Source organism: Struthio camelus, chromosome 12 (assembly GCF_040807025.1).
Source record: "Struthio camelus isolate bStrCam1 chromosome 12, bStrCam1.hap1, whole genome shotgun sequence".
NCBI lineage: Eukaryota > Metazoa > Chordata > Aves > Struthioniformes > Struthionidae > Struthio > Struthio camelus.
Genome location: NC_090953.1, coordinates 17,336,940 through 17,362,581, shown reverse-complemented (window position 1 = coordinate 17,362,581; position 25,642 = coordinate 17,336,940). Strand labels below are relative to the sequence as shown.

Here is a 25,642-nt window from a genome sequence, read left to right as displayed (position 1 = left end):
TTTGTGTCATAGAAGCAGAAACTGGTGCCTAATGTTATAGGGTTGATCAGTGGTTGTCGAAATATCAGAACGTAGTAGTAAACACTATGAAATGTAACTGCTTTGATATTTAAAGAACTCTTCTGCTCTTCTATCCAGAAACGTTTAAAGATGATCAATTCAACTTGGAGTTGAAAAAATAGCAACTTCTGTATTCTAATTTCATACTCTTGATGTAGATGAGACTGGGTCTGTATACTACAGCTTTCAATAGACCTCTGTTGTAAAGCAGCAGAGCTTTTCTGTGTGTGTTTTTCTATTCTTCCCCACAATTTTCTACAGTTGGAGCTTTTAACTGCCTTTTTTTGGTCTCTGATCACTGCTATGGAATCACTTCTTAATTCCTTCCACAAAATCTCTTCTCTTTATGTTTTTGGCAAGTAGATGCAAAATTTTTCTTGCAATTTTTGCTATCAAACAACACAGCTAGAATGAAAATGCAGTTAAGACTTACTCTTGCAAAGAGAACCGGTGTGGAATGTGCAGAGGCAGAGGATGGAGACCTTTGGTTATCAAGATACAAAAATATACTTTTTGTGAAATACGCACTGTGCTGTCAATTAATTGTGCATGCACTACTATGACTGCTTGGACTACATGAAAAATATGAAGGTGAATCCCAACTGGAAACTGTACCTATTAGGAAGAAGTGACCAAAATCTGAATTATCCAAAGGCATGTAATACACAAAGCAGCCCCTTTTCTGGCGGAAAGTTATACTCTGTTAACTTCCTTCTCATTTCAATTCTTATTATTAGCCTGCTGGCCTGCTTTGATAGGCAGACTTGCATCTCAGCAGTACATCTGGCGGGTGACTGGACAGCACAAGTTGTTTATCCCCTTATTGACCTATTGCTAACCTCAGAGTCAAAAATACTCTATTAAAGCAAAATGTTCAAGTCTAGTGGGTGTACAAGGCTGATAGTGTAGTCTTCTGTATACATATTTTAAATCAATGCAGAGCTCCTAACTGCCATTGCCTCTGGTCAGTTCTGTATTTCTCTTCTTCCATCAGGACTCATGATGGAAGATGAGGACTAAGTTTGTCCCCATTTTCTGTCAGGTACTCTTAATATGAGTCAGAAATATATAAGGAGTATCCAAAATACTGAACTGAATTTACATCTTTGGAGATGTCTTTAACTTTTCTGTGAGATAGAAACATTTTTTTTGGAGAGAGATTTGGAAGTTAATGAGGCATAAAATCTGTATTGCTAGGTATTGAGATTTGTTCTTAATTTTTCTGGCTAGTTGGCATGTGGAATGTAAGCCTCAGAAGGCTTAGTAATAGTAGTAGATATTTCAGTAGTGGTAGATATTTCAGTGCTATGAAAGCAGAGTGAAAATGGAAGTGTGGTTCCTCTCAGGAACCAGGAGAAAGATGCTAAGCTGTTGCACTTCTCATGTGTGCATCGGGAGACCGTATTTGAAATGTATGTTAAGAATCCCCACTTAAACTGATGTAGTTCGTATCACAGAGTGGTTTTGTAGTAAATGAACCATGCTCCTTTTGATGTGAAAGTGGAAGATGCGCTCCAAGGTCAAGCTGACACAGTCCAGCTGGAAGTGTGCATTTTAGTCCATGGGACCAGAACAGAATGAGTCTGAAGTCAGATTCTCGTCATCAACTGTCTTGCGCCACAGATCTGCAATACCTACTGGTGTAGGTGTGAGTGTAACGGTGTCTGAAACATGCTAAAGCTTACATTTTTTTTTTCTCTCTTTTCAGGCCAGTATGGAAATCCTTTAAATAAATACATTAGACATTATGAAGGATTGTCTTATGATGTGGATTTGTTACACCAAAAACACCAGCGTGCCAAAAGAGCAGTATTGCATGAAGATCAATTCCTGCGCTTAGATTTTCATGCTCATGGAAGGTTAGTGATATTTTTTTAAAGGTATTTGTTTTAATTATTTCTTATTCATATATGCTTTTTAATTATGTAATGAAATATAATTGGTGAACTACAATCACCTGACTACTGTTAGGCAGAATATGCTAAAACACAGTTTACAGTCCCTGCAGAGAGTGTTTGCTATAATGTCCAGGGTATATGTGAAATTGTTGATAGCAGTCACTCATTCAGACTTCTGGTGGTTCAGTGTTAACGCACTTTGACGCTTAAACAATGGAGTCATACTGGGAACAGAGTGGGAGTTGATTTTGAGTTTACAATGCAGCTTTGGCATTATCTCTTTGCAGAAAATTATGCCACGTTTTGCCAGGGCAGTCTGAATTAAGAAATGTGCTATTCCAAATGGGATTTGAAACTACAAAAGTAGCTTTAAAAAAGTGTTCCGTTTCATGCGTAGTGAAATGTCATTTGTTTGCTGCGCTACGGTGAAATTTAAGTTTTCCCCATGCTAACTAATCGCTAACTGCTGTGTTACAAGATGTGCTTAGCCTTGCATTTAACGTATGACTGTAAGATCAAGTACAAAAGTGAGCAATTCATTAATGTATGACTTGTAGATTTTACTTAGGAATTCTAAACTATGAAGAGACTTTTTCCTGTCTTTTTATTCAGATGGAAGAAAAAGTTAAAGCACTTGTTTTCATATCTTTGTTTCTTCACTGACTCCCTGCTTTGCAGCACCACTGCCTTTAATATTTTTAGGAATATGCTTTCCTAATGATTTCACTTGCCCTTTAAGTAACTAGAACTTGGTAAATAAGTACTAGCCGTATCTAAAAACCTTAACATAAATGATTGATGTCAGGTAGAAATCTGACAAAGCAAGAGTAGAAATGGGTCTTCTGAATCAGTGTTTGGGATCCTGCTTCATGGGTAAGCATTCTGCTGCTTTGCCAGCCTGTAATTTCTTCAGGGAACAAAAGGCTGCTACTGGAGGTGTATGGTGTAATGACTGAATTTCAGTGCTTGCTCCCAAAGGGCTAGCATTAGGGTTGCATAGGTAACTGCTCAATTTTTGTTTTGGTGTGTTAGTTTTCTGCTGGCATAGCACTTTTGATTACATATCAAGCAATTTCAATGTGTGCTGCACCTGGAGGGGGAGGAGCAGGTCTGTCAGTAAGACTGGGGTTTTGGTTGATTAGGGTTTTAGTGAGGGAGGCATGTTCAGGGTTGGTTGCTATAGAACTGCAACCCAAATCCTAAATTGTAAGTCATGTCCTTACAACCACGTTTTTTTTATGTTGTGACAATATGTCTCTTCCTCTCAGGAAAGAAAGGAAACCGTGTCCACCTCTTGTATACGTGCTTTAGCTAGGGAGTAGCAGGCTTAGGTGTTAGCGTTGTTGGGATTTTTCTTGGTTTTATTTCGTTTTTCAAAGGGATAAACAAAGGTTCAGGGAGTGTTATGTACGGGAGAGTCTTCCGTTGTTGCTACTTCTGCCTTAGCTTCACAGCCAACTTCAGCCTTTGCTGTTGAATTGTTCTAATAAACAGGAAGATCGCGGAGTAGAATGTTTCACAGACTTCTCGTTGTAAGCCTTCCTGCTTTGAAATTAAATCTCCATGAAGATTGTAAGATGGTGAAATTCAGTTTCAGTACAATGCTACAATTCAAATTGCAGGCTGGTGGTTAGTTTTGGCTTATCGGCGTGGACTGTTGCAAAGAGGAACAGGCCTGACCGCATTCCCACTGTCATCTTTGTCCTGTCACCAGTGGTCCTACAGCCATGCAAGGAACAGGTTCTGGAAACTGATCCACTGAAAATTATTTGGCAAAAAAAGATAAGCATGATTTGAAAGGGTGATGCTGTCCAACTTGCATCTCCTTAATTTAATGAAGATACTAAACAGATGCTACTTATACCAGTACTTAAATCCTAATCTTTTGTTTCGAGTGGGCTTCTGATGAAGTGATTCTTATGTGCATAGTGTAGTTTGTCTTTTTTCTATCATATATACTGCAGGTCACTGCTGAAAATAGCAAATAGAGCTAGCTGGACCATAACAGTTCTAAATGCTCTGCCTCAGGTGCCAGTTTAAACTTTATAAGCTTGGTCTTGACATTTGGGCCAGAAGAAGCGCCTGTGGATCATGTGGTTAGTCAGACTGGGAAAGTGATTTGGCTAGTTATTTTTCAGCCAGATCAGTTCCTGATTCAAGCCCTTATGTGTGCTGTCAGAAGAAAGGGTGCAAAGATAAGCAGATGTAGTGAAAGAGAAGATGCAGTACTACTTTTTTCAGTGGCACTGCTGACAAATGTTAGCTTAGTGTTCATTAAACTTAGAGCATCACTTTCCAGAAAACTTACTGAATATGTTGGTAGCTAGAACTATTTTATAAATCAGATTATACAAATAGCATCTGATTGTTTTTGTAGATTGTTTGACTTTAAGAGCTATACTTAATAGTATTCTTCCAAAAAGGAAAAAGCAGAATTGAAATTTCACATATTTACACCAAGTTACAGTTACTGTGTAACCATGGGCTAAGTTTAATATTATCAAATAGATAATGGGGGAAATAAAAAACAAAATAAAATCCAAAGCTACCCTTTTCCACATCAGACTAAATAGTTTTACAAATGGACGTGTAACACAATACTGTAGAAACCTTGCTTTATTTAACCTTCATCTGAAAGTTGAATTCTACACAGTGTACTGTTAAACATGGAAATGTTTCAAAAATGTCACTATAAACTCAGGCTGGATGATCTAAAATACAGCTTGTATTGCAGCTTTAATACTTGAATTAGAGTAACCCAGCCACCGTTCAATGTTAGAACGCTTACTTGATAAGGCAGTTAAGATTGCTGAAGTAACATATGGACGCCCAGTAAATCTTTTGAATGATAAACCATCATCGGTTTAGATGAGTTGACATTGTTATTTCATCAGTGGTGCAAAATTTGCTTATATCTAAAGTGTATGAAATTGGAAATAATACGAAGTTTAAAAAAAAAAATCTGGTTATGTGCCATAGCTCTTCTGCATGCCAGGTTCTATCAGCTGTTTTAGTATAAGTACATTTAAGACACCCTTTGAGCAAAGGGAAAGTTCACTCAAAGTTGGTGTTAGCATTAACCTGCTAAGTTCCTGGTATAAATTTGCCTTTAAATAAAATATCTGTAAGGATCCAGTATTTCATACAAAAGCACTTTGGCAGCAGCTTGAGATAGAGTGAAGAAATATAATATGGTATAACTTTCCTTTGTGTGTCTAGATAACGGCAGTAGTTTTAACAATGAAGTTGGGACATAGTAAAAGTTAGCATTGTATTTTATGTAATTCTGGTTACTAAGCTGCAGAATATGTACTTCTACTTGTTTGCTTACTGAGCACAAACCTTCCTATCCAGAGAAGTTTGAAGTTTGAATTGAAATTTATTTTCTTTACTTTTTCAGTACAGACACTAGCAATATATTAATTGCAGATCATCTTAACCTGAGCTGTCAATCACAGAATGTCAAAAATATGCTGGATGCTTCTATTAATAGTAACATCATTTTGAAGCTAGAGCTTGAAAAACTTGCCTGACACATAATAGTCTCTGAACTATAGCTTTTACCTAATAAGAAAAAGATGTGAATTCCTGAGACCTTGGTGCATTCAAGAAGAATAAAGGAACTACATCTATGTAGTGTTTAGCTGTACTGTCAGTCAACTTTCTACTTAATGCATTTGTAATAACTTGCACTTTCTAATTTTTTTCTAATTTGTCCTTCTAATCACCCATCCACACCCACTTCTGCTTTCTCCTGGATTATGTAAAAATTGATGACTCTCACTTGGGAAAGTTTCCTACGCATTTTGAGTGAGCGAACAAATGAAATTTTTCAAGTGGTACTTGAAGACCTGGTAACATCTGCTTATTACTAAATTGAAGGTACAATGAGAACTTCTTTCAGATATTTTTTCAATTTAACTACCATTTTTCTAAGCTTTTTTTTTAAACTTAGAATTTTGAACTTAAGGAACAGCTTAATGAATTTTATAAACATTGCTGCTTTTGGAACATGTGGCCTTAATAGGAGAGCTGCTATTGGAAGTGCTTGCAATATGCATGCAGCATTACTTCTTTGTAAGCTGTAAAGTACTTTCACTGTAAGTGAAAAGACTTCATGTGGTTATGCTAGTGAATATTTTAAATCATTCACTTGTTTAATGTTACACTATTTTTTTCTTTAAAACCAAAGATGCTTGAAAAGACATGTTTACTAATGAAGATCTTTCTGCATGTTTTCTTTGGGTTTACAAATCATGACAGATAAACACAGATTTTTCTAGGCAAGAGTATTCAAAATCTTAAAAGCAAGCTCAATATGGGATTAAATTATGTAAATATTACAGTTATGTCAGTCAATGCAACTGAAATAACCTGTTCTTCAGCCCTTAGCACCTTATACAGTTCATCTGAACTCAAAGGTACTTTTTCCAGTCGTGCTCCCATATGTAGCTGACTATCATACCTGTTTTTACTCTGTGTAAACATTTGTTGAAGTCCACGATAGGATTGTCAGGAACTTGAGTATCTTCTAATTAATTATGAAACACAAATTTTGCTCCCACTGCACTGAAAATCAGTGATGCTGATACTCTGTAGAGTCTGGGTATTTCGTGTTGATATTCAAGGAGAGTCCTTAATTTTCAAATAAAAGTGCTCTCATAACATAGAAACCTGACAAGGAAAATTTAGCGATTCGTAATGGGTGTTTTCAGCTATGGTAGAGTACCAACAATCGCTGGGTGCATATACAAATGTAAAAGTCTCAAGAAGAAACTGGTGGGAGTGGTACAGCTCATGTGATATTTTAGCTTAGCGACTTTCAGCCATATGTTACTTTAGCTGTTCTGACTCACCGTGCTTCAGGATATTTTTTCCGGGCTTGCTTGGTATGGTGGTCATGCCAAGACCCAGTTGATCTGGCAGGATCAAGCTGGAGTTAGAGATGTTGTTCTTCGATACTCTGTGAGGAGCAGCTACAGTTGAAGGTTCCTGTGGCAAACAGTTGCTTTCAATAGGAGTTTTCTGAAATCTACTTCTAAAAGTTGGTCTTTGTCAGTTTCTCGTTTTCCTCACACTTCTACTTACTGTTGCAGGGGATGTGGGAAAACTTCCAGGTTCATCATTCATGGTCTCTGGAGACCACTAGGCATTCTCTTTTTGTTTTGTTATTCGCTAGAATAACAGCTGTCTGCTGTTCTGCTCCACTGCAAGGGTGGACATACCTGTATGTCCCACAAAGAATGAATCCAGCTCTACTGTACTGCTATATAACTTTACAACTGCAACAGCAGTTATTAGGAGAAAAACAGTATAGAAGTTCAGAAAAAGCTTATTACCCCATCCTTCTTGGGTTTGTATGGGGAGGGAGGGAAAGGAGCCATTGTCTTTATGCTCTTACCAAGAAAAGACTAATAGCTTGCATCTACCTAATGTGCTGAGTCCAGCAGGCCCTGAGACTCAATCGTTACTTCGAATAACTTGACAGCTAAGGTGCCTAACAGTGCTTTCAGAAGTGTCACAGGGTGTGCAGAACTAGGAAGATCCTGTAAGGTAGGATTTCACCTGAGGTTGTTCGGCCTGCTAGGTCAAGGAGCTGAGAATAGTTTTTTGCATCAATAAGCAGCTGGAAAAAATTCCAGCAATCTCATTAGTGTTACTGTATGTAACGTTTTTGCCCTGTAGTAGAGCAATATGCAAACTTTCTGTGATGTCTTTACTATTAGGCAAATACTGTGTAAAGCTGTAATACATTGTAAAGTGATCGTGCCATTCAGCTGTTGGCTAAAAATGCTGTAGTTGCCACCCAACTTGGAATGGTGACTGATCTATTAAAGTTCAATAAATAACTGATTCTTAAATATTCTGCTAGCTTTTACTGTGTCTTGTGTCCAGTAAAAGATCTAGCCTGTTTTAAACTGTTTTTTGGAGTTTGTTCAACTGTAATGATATTTCATGCTGTGATATCTGACTCACTTGGGTGGCATTACAGGGAATCACTAAAACGCAGGGTAGATTTGAGCTGAGAACGTACACATTTAGAATTTAGAAATACTCATCTTGGAATGTTGCCATCGTTATTCTGTATTCACTGAAAAACCTTTTTTCACTTAATGATGCTAAAGGAGAAGGTTTTGGTAGTAATGCAGAGGTCTCTGTTCAGAAGAGCAGTATTTTCATCCCAAATTTGGCATTCAAGAATTAGTGACTTGACTTTGGTTCCACTCATGACCCCTCAGTATTGCACTTACCTGTATGCCTTTCTCTAAGATTCAGATTAATCTTAAAATATTATTTCACTATCTCAACTCCTTTTTTTGTCAAGGTCACGCACTTCTCAAACAACAATTTGTAATACAAGTTCTTTTAAATTCTGATACATGTCTGATGAAGATCTTGAATGACATCTTCAGTATTGAGTATTTGTTTATACCCCTAAGTTGTGCAATATAAATGTTACTTTTTGAATTTACAGAAGAGACTTCATTTAGATTCTTCCCTAAGATAATTCTAAATTATTAGCTAAAGTTAATGATGCTAGTCTGTTTCATTTTGATGACAGTTCTCCTTCATCAGTGATGTATCAGACATCCTACAGTCTAAAGGTCTGACCTAATTGGAATGTTTTGGTATCCACCCAAATATCCCCAAAGAAGCTTTTTATGGAAAAAATTGACCTTATTCCTATACCTAGCATCAGGAGGGAAGGGAGAGGGAGAGAAGATATTTGCTAGATGATCCTGATGCCTGCGCATCTTTTTCCTGTAGCTGGTGGAAAGCAAGAAGGCTTCACTGTCTTTGCTGTAAAAAAGCAAGAGGTCTCTCCCACGTTCTGTCTTCCTTTTGACAGCTCTAGTAATGACATTCATGTTAAGATCTTCCCTAGCAGTAGCTTTTTTCTTTCTTTTTTTAACTGCAGTTCAAAATTTTAAGCAAAAGTTATGTTTGCAGGTCAAATACCAGCTCTATCAGCCAGGAAACTAATCTTCGGGAGAAACATGATGATAGTCCAACTCTGAATAATTCAATTTATAATTGAAAAGCTACTTTTCATCTGCAAGGCCAGAGAACTTTTATAACAATGAGAGCTTTCATATTGTGAAAATGTGTGGCTTTGGGTCTTGATCTGTGCTCAATGTATCATTTGATAGTGGAGATTTGTGAGGCATTGTATGCTAATTGACTTCAGTATTGCTTTCATTGATGTTCTGTCCGGGTATCTTTTCTGTAGTTATTTCAAATAGCTATCATTCATGTCAGTTGAGCTTTCTGGTACAGTCATGAATGGCAGGAGAGGACTAGAACATTTCAAAGTTCTTTAAGTGGGGTGGGTTTTTCTGGGTTTTTTTGCTTATTTTTTGTTTTTTTAATTGTTGGTTCTACAGTAATTTGTAATCCTTTTTTTTGCTGTCATTCTTCAGAGCTGCTAAAAGCTTGGTATGTTTGTTTAATTGTTGACTATTTGAGTAGGTATGAAAATGAAAGAGGCTAGGCACACTGAAATCATATTGGATATGCTGAATTTCAAAGGTGACCTGCTGAGCATACTGCCACGCAGACCAAGATGGACTGAAGTAACTGAGCCGGATACCTTTGGGTTAAAGTGGACTTTATCTTGTGCCCTTCTGTTTTTATTAAACAATAGATTTTCTTTAAATGATATTTAACTTATTTTGAAGTACTTTTGTAATTGTATACAACTTAGTACCTGCTTTATGAAAAGGCTTTGTTTTCTATGTTCTGTGACTCTGGTAACATAAAACAGATGCACAGTTATTGAATTAGTCTGAAAATTTGTTGTGTGTCTTTATGCACTTAAACTCACTACTAAATAAACTAACCTCTCAAACGTCAGTGGTCATTTTCAGACTGCTTTAGTGGTCATTAAATAAGATTGAGAACTTCTGTGTGACTTAAGACATGATGTGAATTTTTCCCAAGATTTTCTTACTGAAATACATTTTAGACTGCCTTGAATTTAAAAAAAAAAAAAAAAAAATCGTTCTCACTGTAGTCCTTTCAGTGTTTTTGAGCGCTTTGTGGCCATTCTTCCATAATCCTCTATATATTGTACTTTCTTTTAAAATATGTATCTTGAAAAATAACTTGCCATTCAATGGCAGACAAGAGACAACCTATGAATAAACCCTCAATTTTAAACCCATTTCACTGAAAAAAACCTAAGCTGTTCAGTGCTGGTGCATGTAGGTCAAATGTTTTTATCTGGCAGAAAACTGGGAGCCAGGGACGTGAGTTCTTTCTCAGTTTTGGCTTCATTTGTCGTCTTTGTATTAAATTTATGTGAAAAATACTTCAGAGGGTTGATCTTTGGGTTAAGCCCATAAAATGCAAGAGATTTAAGTAGAGTTACTTTGAGCCCTCGGGGGGAGGGAAAAAGCATTTAGTGTTTCACTCAAAAGTTTGTCTGGAAAACAGCTGGTATAATGGCATCAGAATAAGACTGCCCAGCTGAGGCACAGGGTTTCCCACCTGCACCATTGTATGTTGTATTCATGCTTTAGAACTTTATTCTTTGGCTAACAAACTTCAGCAGGCGCAGCCATGAAAAGTTATGTTCTTACAATCAGAAGCAATAGATTTAAATGAAACTACTTAAGTGGACTTGATATTTGTTCATACCATCAGCCAGTGTTTTCTCTTCTTCCTAAATCTTAGTTTGTTTGCTGCTTCTTCGCTTGGTGCATACAAATATTCAAACCTTCTGTAAATGCAGGTAGGAAGGTTATTTTGGATAAACTGGAAACCAAGTGATACAGAAATGCTGTGTAACTTCCTAAACGAAAAAAATTATGCTGTAGTGGAAAAAAAATCAACCCTGCTAATCTGTTCTTAAAACCTGTATACTATACTGTTTAAGACAGAGGTACTTGACCTACTTTCTCAGAGTGTAAACTAGCCAATGTGTAGCTGCTTGTTATCCTACTTAGCTGGTTTCTGTTATCTGAGCTAGCTTAAGTGTTTGCAGCTATGTGTATGGATAATAAATGGCAAATTGCTAAGGAGGAAGGCTGCCTCCTCACTTATGTTCTTCTAGAATAACAAGCTTAGCTTTTGAAGGTCAGGAAACAGATCTCTGAATGGTCACAAATGTCACCCTAGAGATGTCAATGGAAAACAGGACATTAGCTGCAAGCATTCTGGCTAGATTTGTCAAGTGTAGAGATTGATTTTTAGATAAATATTAGAGGATGAGACCCTCTATTTGTATCTGGATGTTTAATAAAAACAATGATAAAACCTAGTGACCCTATCACCTGCTGTTTCAATGATGAGATTTTTTTATAGGGTTACTAGCAGGACCGTGGGAATTGTCAGCTGTTAAATGACGATGGAATATGTTTTGGGGGTTTATCAGTAAGTGAGAACTGTAAAAATGTGCCCGTAAGTGTGAAGATGCTGTAGACTTAGCCCATGAGTAGATTTACACTCCCCAGTCAGTTGTTAAGTTGTCTTCTGGTTAATATAGCTCAGGGTTGGAACGAGTCTGTTGACAGTCTGTGGGAACAGAGTTTAGGTTTTGTGAGTGTCCCGCATGGAGGTAGGCAGGAAGAAGGGCTCATTCTTCAGCAATAGACCCCCTTCTCCCTCTAAGAGGGAAGACGGGGACTTTGACTTCTTAAATGGGAAAGATAGAGAAGAAATACTTGCATGTCAAGCAGAGTATCACCTAGTTTCTAACTTCTGAGGAGAAATGTGGGAAGCGCAATTGCTCTGTGCTCTGGTTCTGGCTCATTGGAAATAGAAAAGAATATGAACCTAAAGGAACTCTGCGCTGGAGTTGTGTTCCACGCTACTGCCAGCTCCTCCTTCCAGCTGCTCCTTATCTGTACGTCGTCGTACAATCTGCCCTGATCCCTGAGCGATGCTGCATGCTCAGCCTGCTGCTGGTTACTATCAGCAGTTTGAAGGAGGAAGGGTAGAGAAGAGCAAACACTAAGTGCCCTGTTCACATACCACTGATAGTAGCTTTTTGCCAGTTTTGAGAAACAGTCTGCTGACTTGCTCTTACTGTCCTAAAATATGAGTGTTTCATCATGGCAAAATCATTAATCTTAGGAAGTAACTCTTATGAAAGAGAAATGGAAGACTGGATTAAGCATTAATTCTTACATGTACACATTCATAGTCTTTGTACCAAGTAATGTGTGTATGTACCCATAGCTGTTTTAAACTGCGTGCTCTGTGTACAGTAGGAAAATGAATATTCTGTGACTAGATCATAGGATTTTCATAACTGGAGCCTATGGGAAGCTGCAGTTTTTGGCTTGACATGGAGGTATAAACTATTTTCTTCAGTTATGACTGAATTGCTCTGCTGCATGCTTGCAAATTTGAGGTAACCTAAGGTGAAATCAAAACCTCTTTCTTGATAGTCTTTAAGGTACTGTCCTTAATGACTAAGACATGGGGAAAACGCAGATTTTTTTTTTTTAAGCAAAGCAGATTATATAACAATATCAACGCTTTTACCAAAAATTCTGGCTTCAACCAAACAAGCAATCCTGTAGTAACCAAATAATGCCCTATTACTGCACCAGTTATCAGATACATCGAAGACTGAAGTAGCAGCAACTAAGCAAGCTTGAAACTCAGTCTTAAATGTGTTAGTTGTATTCTAGACACCAATACTGCTGGGAAAAGGCTTATCCTAAGATAGTAAACGTGAAATTAAAGCACCTCAGCATTATTTTCTGCAAATACTCATCTTCTGTCTGGCACATTGCTACACTAGGAATTAGCTCAGTCTGCATTGATCTAGGTGCTGTCACACAGAGCTCTCTGTAGGCTCTAGAAATGGTGATTATTAAAAAGATTTATCTGAAGCCTTGTGTGTGTTGTTACTAGATTTAGAAACCACATTCAGGAATGTTATAGGCAAATTTGTTGTCCTCTGGAGCTTCCTTTGCTCAGAGGAAATCATGAAGTTTCAGGATTTAAGCCAGGAAAGACGACTGTGAAATGCATTCTTTTCCGTATCGTTTTGAGAGAGATAGAGAACGGTGCATCTTCCCTTCAAGGAAGAAGAAGAAATATTAGCTTTGAAGAGATTTAGAGTAAATGTTAGGAGAACTTCTGTCTGGTGAGATACTGAAAAGGGTTTCATAAGAGTCTTCAGAAATTTCTTACTGAGAAAGTAAGTACACACTGAAGTTGGTGCAGGGGTTTTTGATCCTGTCTCTCCGTAAAGGCAAGGGACTGGATTTTATGGGGGTCCCTGCCAGCCATGCGTTTGTTGGATGCAATTATTATAATTTGGAGTCTCCTCAAATATAAAGTGACATCCTCCTTCAGTGCAGCTGTTTTCATTGATACTTATAAGTAGCACATTAACATGTTTCTGCGTAGCTGTAAAAACTGCAGCTTTCTTTTCCTGCTGTAGCGTTTAGGTAATACATGGGGTTTCATGATTAGTATTGTGTAAAGTTTAGTGATTAGTTAAAATGGTGACTAATTAGAAGTAATGGCTAATAGAGACTTCTTTGGTTCCCTGCCCATCCCTTTTTGGTGGGGGAGAATTACAGGAAGATTTCTCACTTCGTTTTTCAGTATTAAGAGTCAACAGTCCAGACGGATAACCCTGTTACCATCGTGCATGCTTAAATGACCAATAAAAGACCTATTTAAAAATAGTCCTTGGAGGATCAGGTTATCTAATGGTTTACTAAGTCAGTTAAACTAACGATGAAAGAATAGTCAATGTAAAACACATCTGTATTATTCTGTATTAGAAATAGTTCACTAATCCTACACACAGAGCTAATTTTATTAATATATAGATAATTAACAGCATAACTGAATTAGCGTTTAGGTTAGAATTTGTAGTCTTAGTTATGCACCAATGGGAAAAGTAAGGAGAGAGCAGGGGGAAAAGGGGAAGAAATACAGCTTCGCGTTCAGTGTTCTAAATAAAGTTTTATTTTGAAACTAATGGCCTGCCCTGAAGTGACAGGGTAATACTGGGTGGGAAGGGTGTCCCACCCAAAAGGAAGCACCCTTTTCTGCTTCCGTGAGCTCCTCTCGGCTCCAGCGCCCGCCAGCGGAAGCACAGCCCCGTGGTACAGGCCAAACCGCCCCCCAGCACAAGGAGGTGCTCGCCTGCCGTAGCTGGCAGAGCGCGGCAGGGGACCCTAGGCGCCTTGGCGGATGGGGCCTGAGGCCTTTTATCTGTCTGCCTGGCGCTTAGGCAAAACTTGGAAATGACCCAGTACTCTCTCTGTGACAGAGCCTCTGTGGTGCCTACTCCACTTGCGTATGTGGGAGTTGGTGTATGAAAGTCTTGCGTTTTGCGTTGACTTGGGTTTATTTCTCAGCAATTTTTATGTTGTTTAAGTAGTTGAAGAACTGCTATTTCTAACACTCTTGTATCTTTTTATTTGGAAAGTACATCAGTAGAACCAGAAAAATCTAATTTAGAGTCACTTCTTCGCATTTCTGAGAGAGAAAAGCAATGTAAACTGAGTTAATTTTCCCCCCGATAACTTTTTTTTCCCAGTAGAAAAAACTCACTTCTTAAGTAGCCTCAATAGATATTCTTGCTTGGATTAGTAGATGCATCAGTTCTCCACAGACGGAATTATAGACATCTTCATCAAATACTGTACTTATTCCAGAATATTCCCGGAAGACAGGAATCTCAGGGTAAATGAACAGGTAGACATTTTTATTCAAGTCAGTTTCTACAAAACCTAATTGCTGCAGTGTGCATGATAATCGCATCTGTCTCTATCTGGATTATTGGTTCAGCTGGCACTGAAATACGACTTAAATGTCCATGCAGCGGGTTTATCAACCTAATTAAAATAGTACAGTTGCTTGCTGGTATATAGTGTAGGTGAATCATAATGAAAAACATACTGACTTAATTATTCTAAATGCAAATATTTTGATATTTCAACTTCTTAACTGCCTCTAACACCTCATCATCCAATCAACTTTATTCCTGAAACACTGTCAAACTTTTTTTAGTTCAGGGTTTGTGCGTTTGAAACTGTTACAAGTTTCCTTCTGTTGTGCAGTGAAGTGTCATTTACAGACAAAACTTGCTGGAGTCTGAATGCGTATCACCAAATCTGCTTGGTGTGGTAGTTGAAGGACGAGTTTGTTTACAACACAGCTGATGATGGACTTGCTCGTTTTACAGACCATTTATGTTTGCTTCCTCTCTACATTGCTTTGCTGCTTGCCTAGATATGTTCCTTTTTTCTGGATGTCACCTTCTTACTCAACTTACAAGACACAGCTGGATGCTTTTTTTGTAATTAAAAACCTTTGCCAAATACATGATTATATCCTGCCCTGGATGTATCTAGCAATAGTATTTCAGGTTTTGGCATGGCCCTGTGTCCAGGCTGTAGGCTTTGAGCTCTGGAGTAGATTTGCTTGGGAGAGCGTGACAGCAGCAAGTAAGGAGCACGACATTCTTCAGGTATCTTCTCAGTAGGCAATAGGAACACAAAAGATGACATGACCTTGGGGAGAGCTAACAAAATTCCTTGTTGAAAGGAACCATGCTAAAGCTTTAAATGTACCACAGCAGTCACTGGGTGTTGCAGATTTTCCTAGTTGATCAGACCAGGATCAATTGTCATCTAACTTCAATCCAGATGTACTTGAGGAGGTTGTGATCCATCCTCAGTAACTCTGAAGAACTTGACCACAGGAGAAGCTCAAGCTAGAATGGAGTTCAAATCTTCTTAACGCATTGAGCAATATATTACAACTGAAGTGAGAAGAACTTAAAAGCATTCAGGAATTAAGTTCTTAAAGCTGTTGTCATGCTGATCTTAATTCTTCTTTTCTCCCTCTTCATTGCTAACTTTTGCCCAGAAGAACCATATAAAATGGTTTAAACTCTTATTTTATCTATAAATATGCATTGCAAATTCTTGTAGCATTCCATCCTACAACATTTTCCTGGGAAAATGTTTCATTATTCATTTTATTTCCTCATTGTCATGAATCTCTCTCAATATTACCAAAAGACCGTTTTACAGAACTGGCAAGGAGACTTAAGGGAGGAGAACTTTTATTTTTGCTCCTACTTGATATAATAAATACTAAATAACTATTGTAAAATGTAGCTTTCTATCTAGGTGCAGATAATTCTTAACTTATTGCTGATGTGGGTTCTTAAGCAATGGTAATACTCAAAAGTCCATCTGTAGTGAATTGTTTTTTTTTGTTTTAACAGAGAGTCTGCCCTGTCATATAACATCCACATAGGGACTATAATACAAGCGCTGGGTGGCTTGGCTGTAAGCCCCAGAATCATGGGGAAATTGCTAAAAAGTAACCTTCCCCATCTACCTGCCGCATCTCAGAATTTCATAGCCTTTTAGTGGCTACCTCTGAATATTTACTGCACAACCAGATGAGAATGCTCATCATTTTGAAGCTTCGTTAACCCTGTGACAACAGTAATAAGGGTACTTTGGTGGAATGCTGTTTACGTTGCAGAGTAGTCAACATGGGTCACTAAAGCCCTTATTGTGTTTCAGGTACAGGCATGTCCTTTTCTTTGTTCTTGAATTTTGCATTTTAACAGACAGTTGTTTCAAAATACTTACGACTGCAGTTGTGTTATGCTATCTAATCTGCAAGTGAAGACTGAAGATATATTTTATATATACTTCAGTTATACTGGAAAAATAACTTAATGTCCCTTAATTGTTCCTTTTTTCCGTTAGCACCAAGGGACCGCCAGTTTTCACTGTGGAGAGTCAGCTCCACCATTAATTTTAATAATAACACTGAGAGACTGGTCACGTATTTTAGATAAAAAGTCTGACTAGGGGAAAGTCCAACTGTTAGATCTACTTTAAGTAGCAAACTTGCGACATGACTGTAATATTGCCTTATTTTCGTGGTCATGCGGAAAGAGGAAAACATGGGAAGAATGTGCGAGTAAAACTGAAATGACTGAAGTTTCAACAACTCCCCTGATTTCTGTATTTGAACAATATGTTTATGTAGAATTTAACACAACAGAAAATGAAATTTTGAAATTAATGGTTGTCACAGATGCAAAATAACGTCAGACATTTTTAAAACACCATTTTTTTTAGTAAAACTTGTTGCTTGACAGGACTGTACCAAACTTTCATTTTTGTACAAAGATAAAGGAGTATATTTCATACAAAGATTAGTAGTAGGATTTGTGTCAAAAATTAGTTATTTGAACAGATTGTTGAATGGGCAGAATTATTTACCTAGTTGTACATGTAGCTACCAGTTTGATATGTTTTTTTTATTGCAAGTGTTGTCCATCTTGTTTTTTAAGTTTCAGGTGAACCATGATAATTAGTCCACTTATGTTTCATTTATGTTATATTTAAATATGGGAAATGAATGTAAAATAAGCTGCTGGTTGTTCTAATTTCTTCTGCTTCACAGGGCTGCCTCACAGAAATGGTTTATTTTTTCCCTTAAGCTTCGTCTATGTCTTACGGAGAAATGGGAATGAATGTCGTATTTTAAGTTAGCATTTTCAATTTATGAATTTAAGTCTAATCGTATTTTTTGACTTAAATGTTGTAAAATTAGCTACTTGTATCAAAAGCATCTAAATCTTGTTTAAGGAAATCTTTTAGGCTGTTGTCTGAGTCAGTTGTCTAATTGCACAGTATAAGACATTTTCCATAGGTAAATTTTACAGGGCCTGCAAATTGTTTGCACTAAAATGTTGGTTAAAAGTACTTCATTTAGTGCTTTTGTAATTGAAGTTCCAAGTCAGTTTACTATCTCTTGTTTTATTCACTTTAGACACTTCAATCTTCGAATGAAGAGAGATACATCCCTTTTTAGTGATGATTTTAAAGTAGAAACATCAAACACAGTAATTGATTATGATACCTCTCATATTTACACTGGACACATTTATGGTAAGTATGACACTAGAATGGATTGAAGCATAGTCATTTTAAGCAGAGATTTTTCTGTAAAATAGATAACCTAATCATATGGATTTACATTTTTTATCTTCACTATTAAATTTTAATAATGCCTCTAAATGCATTTGCATTCTTTCTCCCCTCATCCGCAAGTAAAAGTCGTAGTTGAATGAGTATTTTGCCTAATTTTCATATATGCATAGAACTTGAAGTTCAACTGTTTATGAACACACTCTGTATAGAAGCCTGAATTAAAGACTGTCTACGCTTCAAAAAAAAAAATAAAAAAAAAAAAGCACTGTTTTTAATTTAAAGGAATTGAAGGACTACAGAGCTGCAGTCATTAAGGGTAATATCCCTGATTTCAGTAAATGCAAAACATAGAATTGTTTAAAAAGGAAGGACAATTATGGAATTGAAAAAAGATGAAAAGGAGAGGAAGATTAAGAATTACTCTGTCCCCATCTCTGTAGTCTGTCTTAGGCCTGAAAGAAATCTAACAGCTTATGGAAAATCACTGTTAGTAATGACCTGTGGTCTTGACATGACTGTTTTTAACTTTAAGAGGTATATAAGCTTAGCACTTCATATGCATCTAAGATATCAGTTTACCTGCTGGCTTATGTAGGTTGGAGGGCTTTTGAGGGCACGATTCTTTGAAATTATTTCAGAAATCCTTTTGGTTTTTTCTTTATTAATGAGAGATGGGTTTAAAAGGTCCACAGGAAGCTAGTCACTGGGCTTACTCTAAATTTTCTTTTAAATCTCTATTATCTTTCTTACTCAATTCAACTTTTTACTTGTCAATGAAGATCATGACCAAAATAAGAGATTCCAGTAAATAAACTGTGTTTTGCTTTTGGTTCTTGATGATTTCCATTCAGACCAGCAGTCTGTCTTTCAAATACTCTGAAATTCCCAAATATGTATGGTCTAGCTTTAACTTCAGGATATTAACGCAGGTGTTAGCAGAATACTATCTGAAGTAAATCTGGGATCAGTTAGGAGTATCTTAAAATTAGAGCTCTCTACAAAGCCTGTTGGTACATCTGAGTGTAATCTGTACAGATGTGTATGCTGACTGCAATATCTTCAAGATGCCTCTTCCATATTTCAGTACTATGTATGAGCTTTATATAATTCCTGATAATTATTAACTATAAATTAATACAGGTGAATGGTAAAAATAATTGCAATTCTGATAATTTGACATTGTCCGATTTTGAACTATCCTCAGTGGAGGTTTCTGTGTAAACTTTTTTTAGTAATCTTTGGTCCTTTTATGGAAAAGGCTTTCTGCAGATGCTGCGTGTTGTAGTGGCTAATGATTAAGCTTTGAGAATTGTATTTTTCTAGATCATGAATGTTTTGAATATATATTCACGCCTTCCCACATTTAAACCTAGCTACAATTTTAACAGGCTTATATTTGAAGAGAAGATGGGCGTCTTGAATGTAGGGGAATTTTCTCTTTAGGAAGCTTTTTAAAATTCAGTATACACACTGAATTCTTTTTTTTACAATTATACGAGCAGATGTGTAAGGACAACATTTAGTCATAAAATTACATGCTATATACGTGACAGCTTTAAAATACGGAGTTGAATTCTGCATTATATGCTTTTTAAACATGCCATTTATGCATCTGATTTGCATTGGAGTCTTAGGAATCTGTTGAACTTAGCTATGGCGCTGGGGCAGAATCTTACTCTTGTGTAATTCGTGTAGTTTTTTCGCAGTTAGGAACTGCAACGCAAGCAGGATAATTATGAGAGTCATGCATCAGCCTTTCTGATTTAATTTGGTTTGTTTTTTTGTTTGGGTGATTTTTTTTTTCCAGTATATGCTTGACACACGTTTACACTGAAAGCTTTTAGAAAGGTATAAAAGATTACTGTGCTTTTTCTCTTAATAGGTGAGCAGGGAAGTCTTAGTCATGGATCTGTTATTGATGGAAGATTTGAGGGATTCATCCAAACTCACAGTGGGACCTTTTATATTGAGCCAGCAGAGAGATATATTAAGGACAAAACTCTACCATTTCACTCTGTCATTTATCATGAAGATGATATCAGTGAGTATTTCCATTTTGTGCTACAGATTAAATAAGTTTTTTTTATTAAATGTCAAAAACTGTAAGTCATTTGTAACCATCAAATGAAACTTCAGCTTGCATATGCCAGTGTGAATCATGCTGTCCTGAAGTGATTCATATATAGTTATGGTGTGAAAGAGATATATGGCATCCTCGAGCATGTTTTCTTTATCCTGCCATTTTAAGAAATCTTTGGCAGTCAGGTTAGTGTACAAGTGGTATGTTTTCTGCTTGGTAGATACCTGTTGCCTTTGAAAAATGCGTTCTTAAAATGTCATGTAATGACTGCTCTTTCTTGTGATCTGCAAAATACAGGATAATTAAAATTCAAGTCAGTATGCATTTACCTACGTTTAGCGAAGTACAAAGGTACTTGTGGGAAATGGATGCTTCCCCTGCAGGTTTAGATCCCCCATTCCTTTTAGATAGATATTTAGAAGATGTGGGGGCACCCAGTAAGTTTTGTTTTACACAGTTCTGATGGGAGTTTGAGCTGATGGAAACATACAGAGAACAGTACTTGAAGCTGAAAAATATAGCCCCAGGAAATCTAGCTTGGCAGATAGATGCCCAGAAGGATGAGAAAGTATCATGGCAGGCTTCTGCCTTTCCAGAACTGATGCATCAGAATTGGCCCTCACTCCAGCTACCTTTTTATGTATGATCAGTCCTCAGCTGTAATAAAAATTAGTTTTATTTGGTGCTTCAGTAACTTTAGTGCAGTATTTTTGAGGTTAAGCTTAAGATTGTGATTCTGAGTCTCAACACTTCCAATTATTTGTTGGCAGAGAGCCACTTTAAGGCTATGTTTTGATTACTAAAGCTAGTGAGTTGTGTGTCGAAAACTCACTTTGAGCAGGATTTTAATCTTGTTTAAAAATCAGTTTAACTTCATTTAAAACTTGTCATGTCAGACCATGTGCCAATCCTAGACAACTTCAGTTTGGAATCTCATATGCAATTGGGTGACGAGTCTTGCTTTAGAGCGCTCTAGAGATCACTTAAACTGCTATCATGATATATGAATAAATTATTTCAAAGGATGTCATATTTGAGGCTGTACTGTGAAAAGGAATATCAACAAATAGGAAGATAAATGAAAAAAAAGCTCTGGTTGTGGTTTTTTCCTCACATCATCCTTTTCTCTGCCCTGTAAACCAGTGACAAATGCAGGGTTTTTGAATTATGCTTTCTAGTTACTGCTCTTGTGTGAATGCAGCTGAAAAGAAATGATCTTTCACTGCTAAAAGCTCAGCAGCTTCTGTCTATTTTTCTAATTGAATAAAGCATCAAATACAGCCGTATTTTACATTCAGTGACTGTATGCGTGCTGTTTCTGCATATGTTAAAATTTCTGGGAACCACCAGGTATGCTTGCCCTTTCTGTTACTCTATTCTGTAAATATGATTACTTACCAAAAACAAATGATACATAAAAGTTGCGTAATTTTAAAGAGCTTGTGAATGACTGCAATTCATCGAATTTTATGTTCAATGTGAGCTACATTAGTTTTCTGACTGACTAAATGTGTATCTTCCTGCTGCCCGCAAGACCCATATCTGAGAATGAAGTTAACTTCATAGGGTAACATTCCATATACTACTTTTGGCCCCCTTAGAGAAGTTGCAGCATGCGTTTAATTTTCAGTTGTATAAAACTTTCTGGGTGAAAGTCTGAGAAGGCAGTTTGCCTTGCCCACTGTTTTTGTAATATGACAGGATTTGCCACCTATAATAGGGGAAGAGCAGTGGGGATAGCTAGTATAAAATTACAGAAGCTTGGAGTTAAACCGTAAGATAATGTTTTTTATAACAGCACTTCTATAAATAAGTTGCATATGCTATTTAATTCTTTGGCTGTTAGGCACATAGGGCTACCATTTATATAGCACTTCTGTGAATAAACCTCCATCTGCTTTACAGAAGGTTTTCATAATTGTGTGGTAGAAATGGAAAGAGGAAGGTAAATGGACGTAAGGCAGCCAAGTGACTTGCCTGGTCCGCAGAGGGCAAGGCCGGGAAGGTTGTCTGATATCCCAGCTCTTTCTAGCATAAATAGTGGGTGACTGAAAAGTGGATTGGAAATGGCTAATTGTGCGAATATTCTGAATTTGACTCTCTTCACTGCTATCAGCTAATGAAAGAACTAGAACTGCTCCTTAAAGCAGTGAATGTTTGTTTGTTTGTTTTTTTATGAAAGCTCACTTGTAGAAGTGATCTTTGTCAGAGGAGTTAATGGATGACTTGAGACATAGCAAAAGCTAATGATGAGTTTGGTTCATATTAGCATCTTATTAAAGTGAATGGGAGCAGGATATGATTTTAACTGCTTACTCAGATGATAGAATTATCTTACACTAGCTTACACTGGTTTTCCTCTATAATTTGGCGCATCAAATCCATTGGTTAGAAAGAAGATCAGATTTTCTGATGGGGATTGTCTAAATCTATTCATAAGAGCCATATTTACTGTTAAGCAACAGTACAGTAGGGCTGCCAAATCATCTAGTTAGTGAATATTGCTGCTTGCTCAGCATGGTGGAAAATTGCCCGTCCTGAAGCTAATTTTAAGCAGCGCTATTTGAAAACATGCCACTTCTGTTGATGCAGGGGCTGAGGTGACTGCGTTCTGGCTGTACAGTTTAATTTCTTTCTCTGGTATCCTAGATGCCTGTAGCATTTCTGTAGTCTCAAATATCTTACATATACAACTGCTTCTATCACTTGCTCAATTGTGCTTTTGAGACTACACTTCTTCCTTCGTGCATGCTATTTTTACATTAAACTACAGTTAAAAAAACCTTAGGCTTTACAGTAGCTTTAAAAGTAAAAACATACAAACCTACAAATCTGTTCTTTGATATTTATTTAATCTGAAGCTAAATCATCTGAAACAGAAACTGAACTAGTATCTTAAATGGAGGAAAAGCAACAAAAAATGTTCACATTGCTAATTTGGGAGAGATTGTGGGGGAAGAGGAGAAGTCTTTGCTTTAATTTGGGATGTTTTTTGTCACCCATGTTTCAGCCTTTTGAAACAATATGCTTTTTAGTGCTTTTCAGAGATCACAATGCAACATATGATTAGCATCTCAATGAGGTCGTATTCAGTAGTTAAACAAAAGATTTTTTTGTAAATGGGGATTATATTGTCAAGTTTATAAGGCAGCTTTTGTCTGTGTTACAGTGGATGTGGTGACCAGTGGAAGGCAGCCTTCTATTCATGACTTTGAAACACAAGATGAATGATTTTAGATTCCTAAACCACTCCTGATCGAACTGTTTTATAATTTAGCGCTAGTAAGATGCGAACTATTTTCATTAACAGATTTATTGGAAGCTTTTTCTTCAAGGGTCAGGATATCACTGGAACTGTATTTTTAATTTATTTAAATCACATATTCTTCAAATGTATCCCTGAATTTAGATTGTGAAATACAAAATTTGCTTGCATTTTCCTTACATCAACCACAGACAGGAAAATCCTGTTCAGAACTTAAGGAAAATGAAAGCGGTCATTTTAATTGTCTTTATGATCTTGGAGGAACTGTACAACTAAGAACAGAAGGTAAAGAATTTTGTACTTTTGCCAAGCACTATCCGCTGAATGAACCAACCATTGCAAACTATTAGTGAGAACTTTATTTACTTATTTCATATTGTAGTTGACAATTTTATAATGAAGTTCTACTTGACTGCTGTCATGAGAGCACAGTGTGACTGACTGACTAGGAAAAAAAACCGTCTTACGGGTTTATCTTCATTCTACCTGCTTATATTTGAATTTTGCTCTGACATTATTACTTTCGGTAGAACTAGGCAGATTGCTGTTGAAGCAGTGAATTCTCATCGTTTGCAATGCAAGTTTGATGTCCTGTCCTTTGCCCAGAAGCCTAAATCCAGTAGCCATCAAGTAGTTGGCCTAGTTGCTTAATTGATTATGATACTGAGAAGTATGAAGTAGCAAGACTTTTTTATAAGATTATGTTAGGATGTACAAAAATGGAAAATGGACAAATAAGGAACGCCCTTGACAACAAGGGAGAAAAATAGAAAGTATTTGTTCTGCCTTGAGGATTTTCTGTAGTTAGAGAATTGAACTCTTACAGACTCTAGTCTCATGTGGAAAATGGGCCTTTTGGGTGGGGGTGGGGGAGACCTTCACTAGAAGCAATCACTTTGATTGTAAAGACGTGTTTTCTCCTGATCAGTCTGTAAGGCTGTGGTAGGAATAAGCTAAGCAGCCTTCATCCTAAAGAAGCAGCAGAAGGCTTATGCCTCTTGCAGCGCTTTAAGAGCATCACAAGAGCATGATCGAACTTCTGTGGTGTGGGTCAACATTGCCTGGTTCAAAGTCATCTGACACCGTGTAATTTCTGTCTCACTTCACAAGTGAAACTGCTGCAGGGGATGGTGGGAATAACAAGCCTTGGAAGTTGAACAGGGGACAGTGCCTCACAGTTTGGGAGTAGTCCAGCATTTATCAAAGGAAAGCTTTGTGTGCAGCTCTTTTTGTAAAGTAGAGATGGTCCCAGACTGTACTGTCCGTTACTACCTGACTCCTGTTTTTAGCAGGAAAGATTGAAATCTGTCCTTGGGCATTTGTTTCCCATCACATGCATAACTTGGCAGTTGCTGTTGCAGACTGTTTCATGTTCAATACTTTGATAGTCTTCACTGTCATGCCTTTAAAGTGTTTGTTTCTTGCCAGTTTTTTGAAATGGGAAATATTTGCAGGCAGTCAAGCATTAAGAGTTTTCCTAACCTCTTTGGGAAGTAAAACACCGAGGAAAGACTGTTTATTGTATTGGGAAATACACTGTGAGCATTTATTGCTAGTGCTGTTCTGTCAGTTTTCATAATGCTAGGCAGTATGAATAAAACTAGGGTGATAACAGAAAATGGCATCGTGCTAGTGCAAAATATGCTGGGTTTCCAGTTGATTCCTGCGGGTCCCCGCAGTTGCTGCCAGCAGGAGCTGTCTTGGTTATGCTGGTTGTGAGTGGATAAAAGTGTCCTGATGCTGAGTTCAGAAGTCTAGAATTATTCAAAATACTGATTAGTGAGCATTCACTGTAGTTACCCTTCCCTGACAATTTTTTCTTTGCATTTAAACAAGAATCCTTACTAGAATCCCAACAAATTACCTTCCATACAACATCAAGATTTTCCGAATCATCTCATTTGTCAAACATTAATCACAACAAAAAAGGCATGAAGTTGACCAAAGAAAAAGCAGTCTACATCATAGCAATGTTGCTGTATGTTAAAGCAGCTTCTTTAAAATTCAGACTTAAAACACACTTTGAAATACAGTATGGTACTTGGATCTTTCCAGGAGGTAAAATTAATTTGCTACTGAGCTCATGGATGACTTGTGAATGAATAAAGATTTCGTTCGCTCTTTCAGGCTGAAACTATCTTTGCCAAGAAGCATGTTCTGTTAAAGGTAGCTCTTTTTCACTAAGAAGTTTACAATTGGAGTAAAAAATGTTGTGTCTGGACAAGGGTCCAATTTGAAAAAATGCTTCCAGTTACTTACGTTTAAATTAGTCTTATTTGTCATTAACAAGTTTTCAACAGCTACATGGATGTTTAAATGTTTGTAAGTAAGTGTGATTGGGAGGAACGTAGATCAGCAAACTGCTTTTATTTCTTGATCAGTCCAAGTTTATAAG

At 37.1% G+C, this 25,642-nt stretch overlaps 1 protein-coding gene across 2 annotated transcripts in view; it reads left to right on the top strand.

Annotated features, from left to right (window-relative positions):
- Nucleotides 1-25,642, top strand: part of ADAM10 (ADAM metallopeptidase domain 10) — a 53,370-nt gene that overhangs the window by 7,192 nt on the left and 20,536 nt on the right. For both annotated transcript variants that reach the window (XM_068959107.1, XM_068959106.1), the window contains exons 2-4: nucleotides 1,769-1,919; nucleotides 17,742-17,860; nucleotides 19,785-19,943. In XM_068959107.1, coding sequence (XP_068815208.1) covers nucleotides 17,758-17,860; nucleotides 19,785-19,943 — 262 coding nt within the window. In that variant the 5' untranslated portion in view covers nucleotides 1,769-1,919; nucleotides 17,742-17,757. The remainder of the gene's footprint in view (nucleotides 1-1,768; nucleotides 1,920-17,741; nucleotides 17,861-19,784; nucleotides 19,944-25,642) is intronic.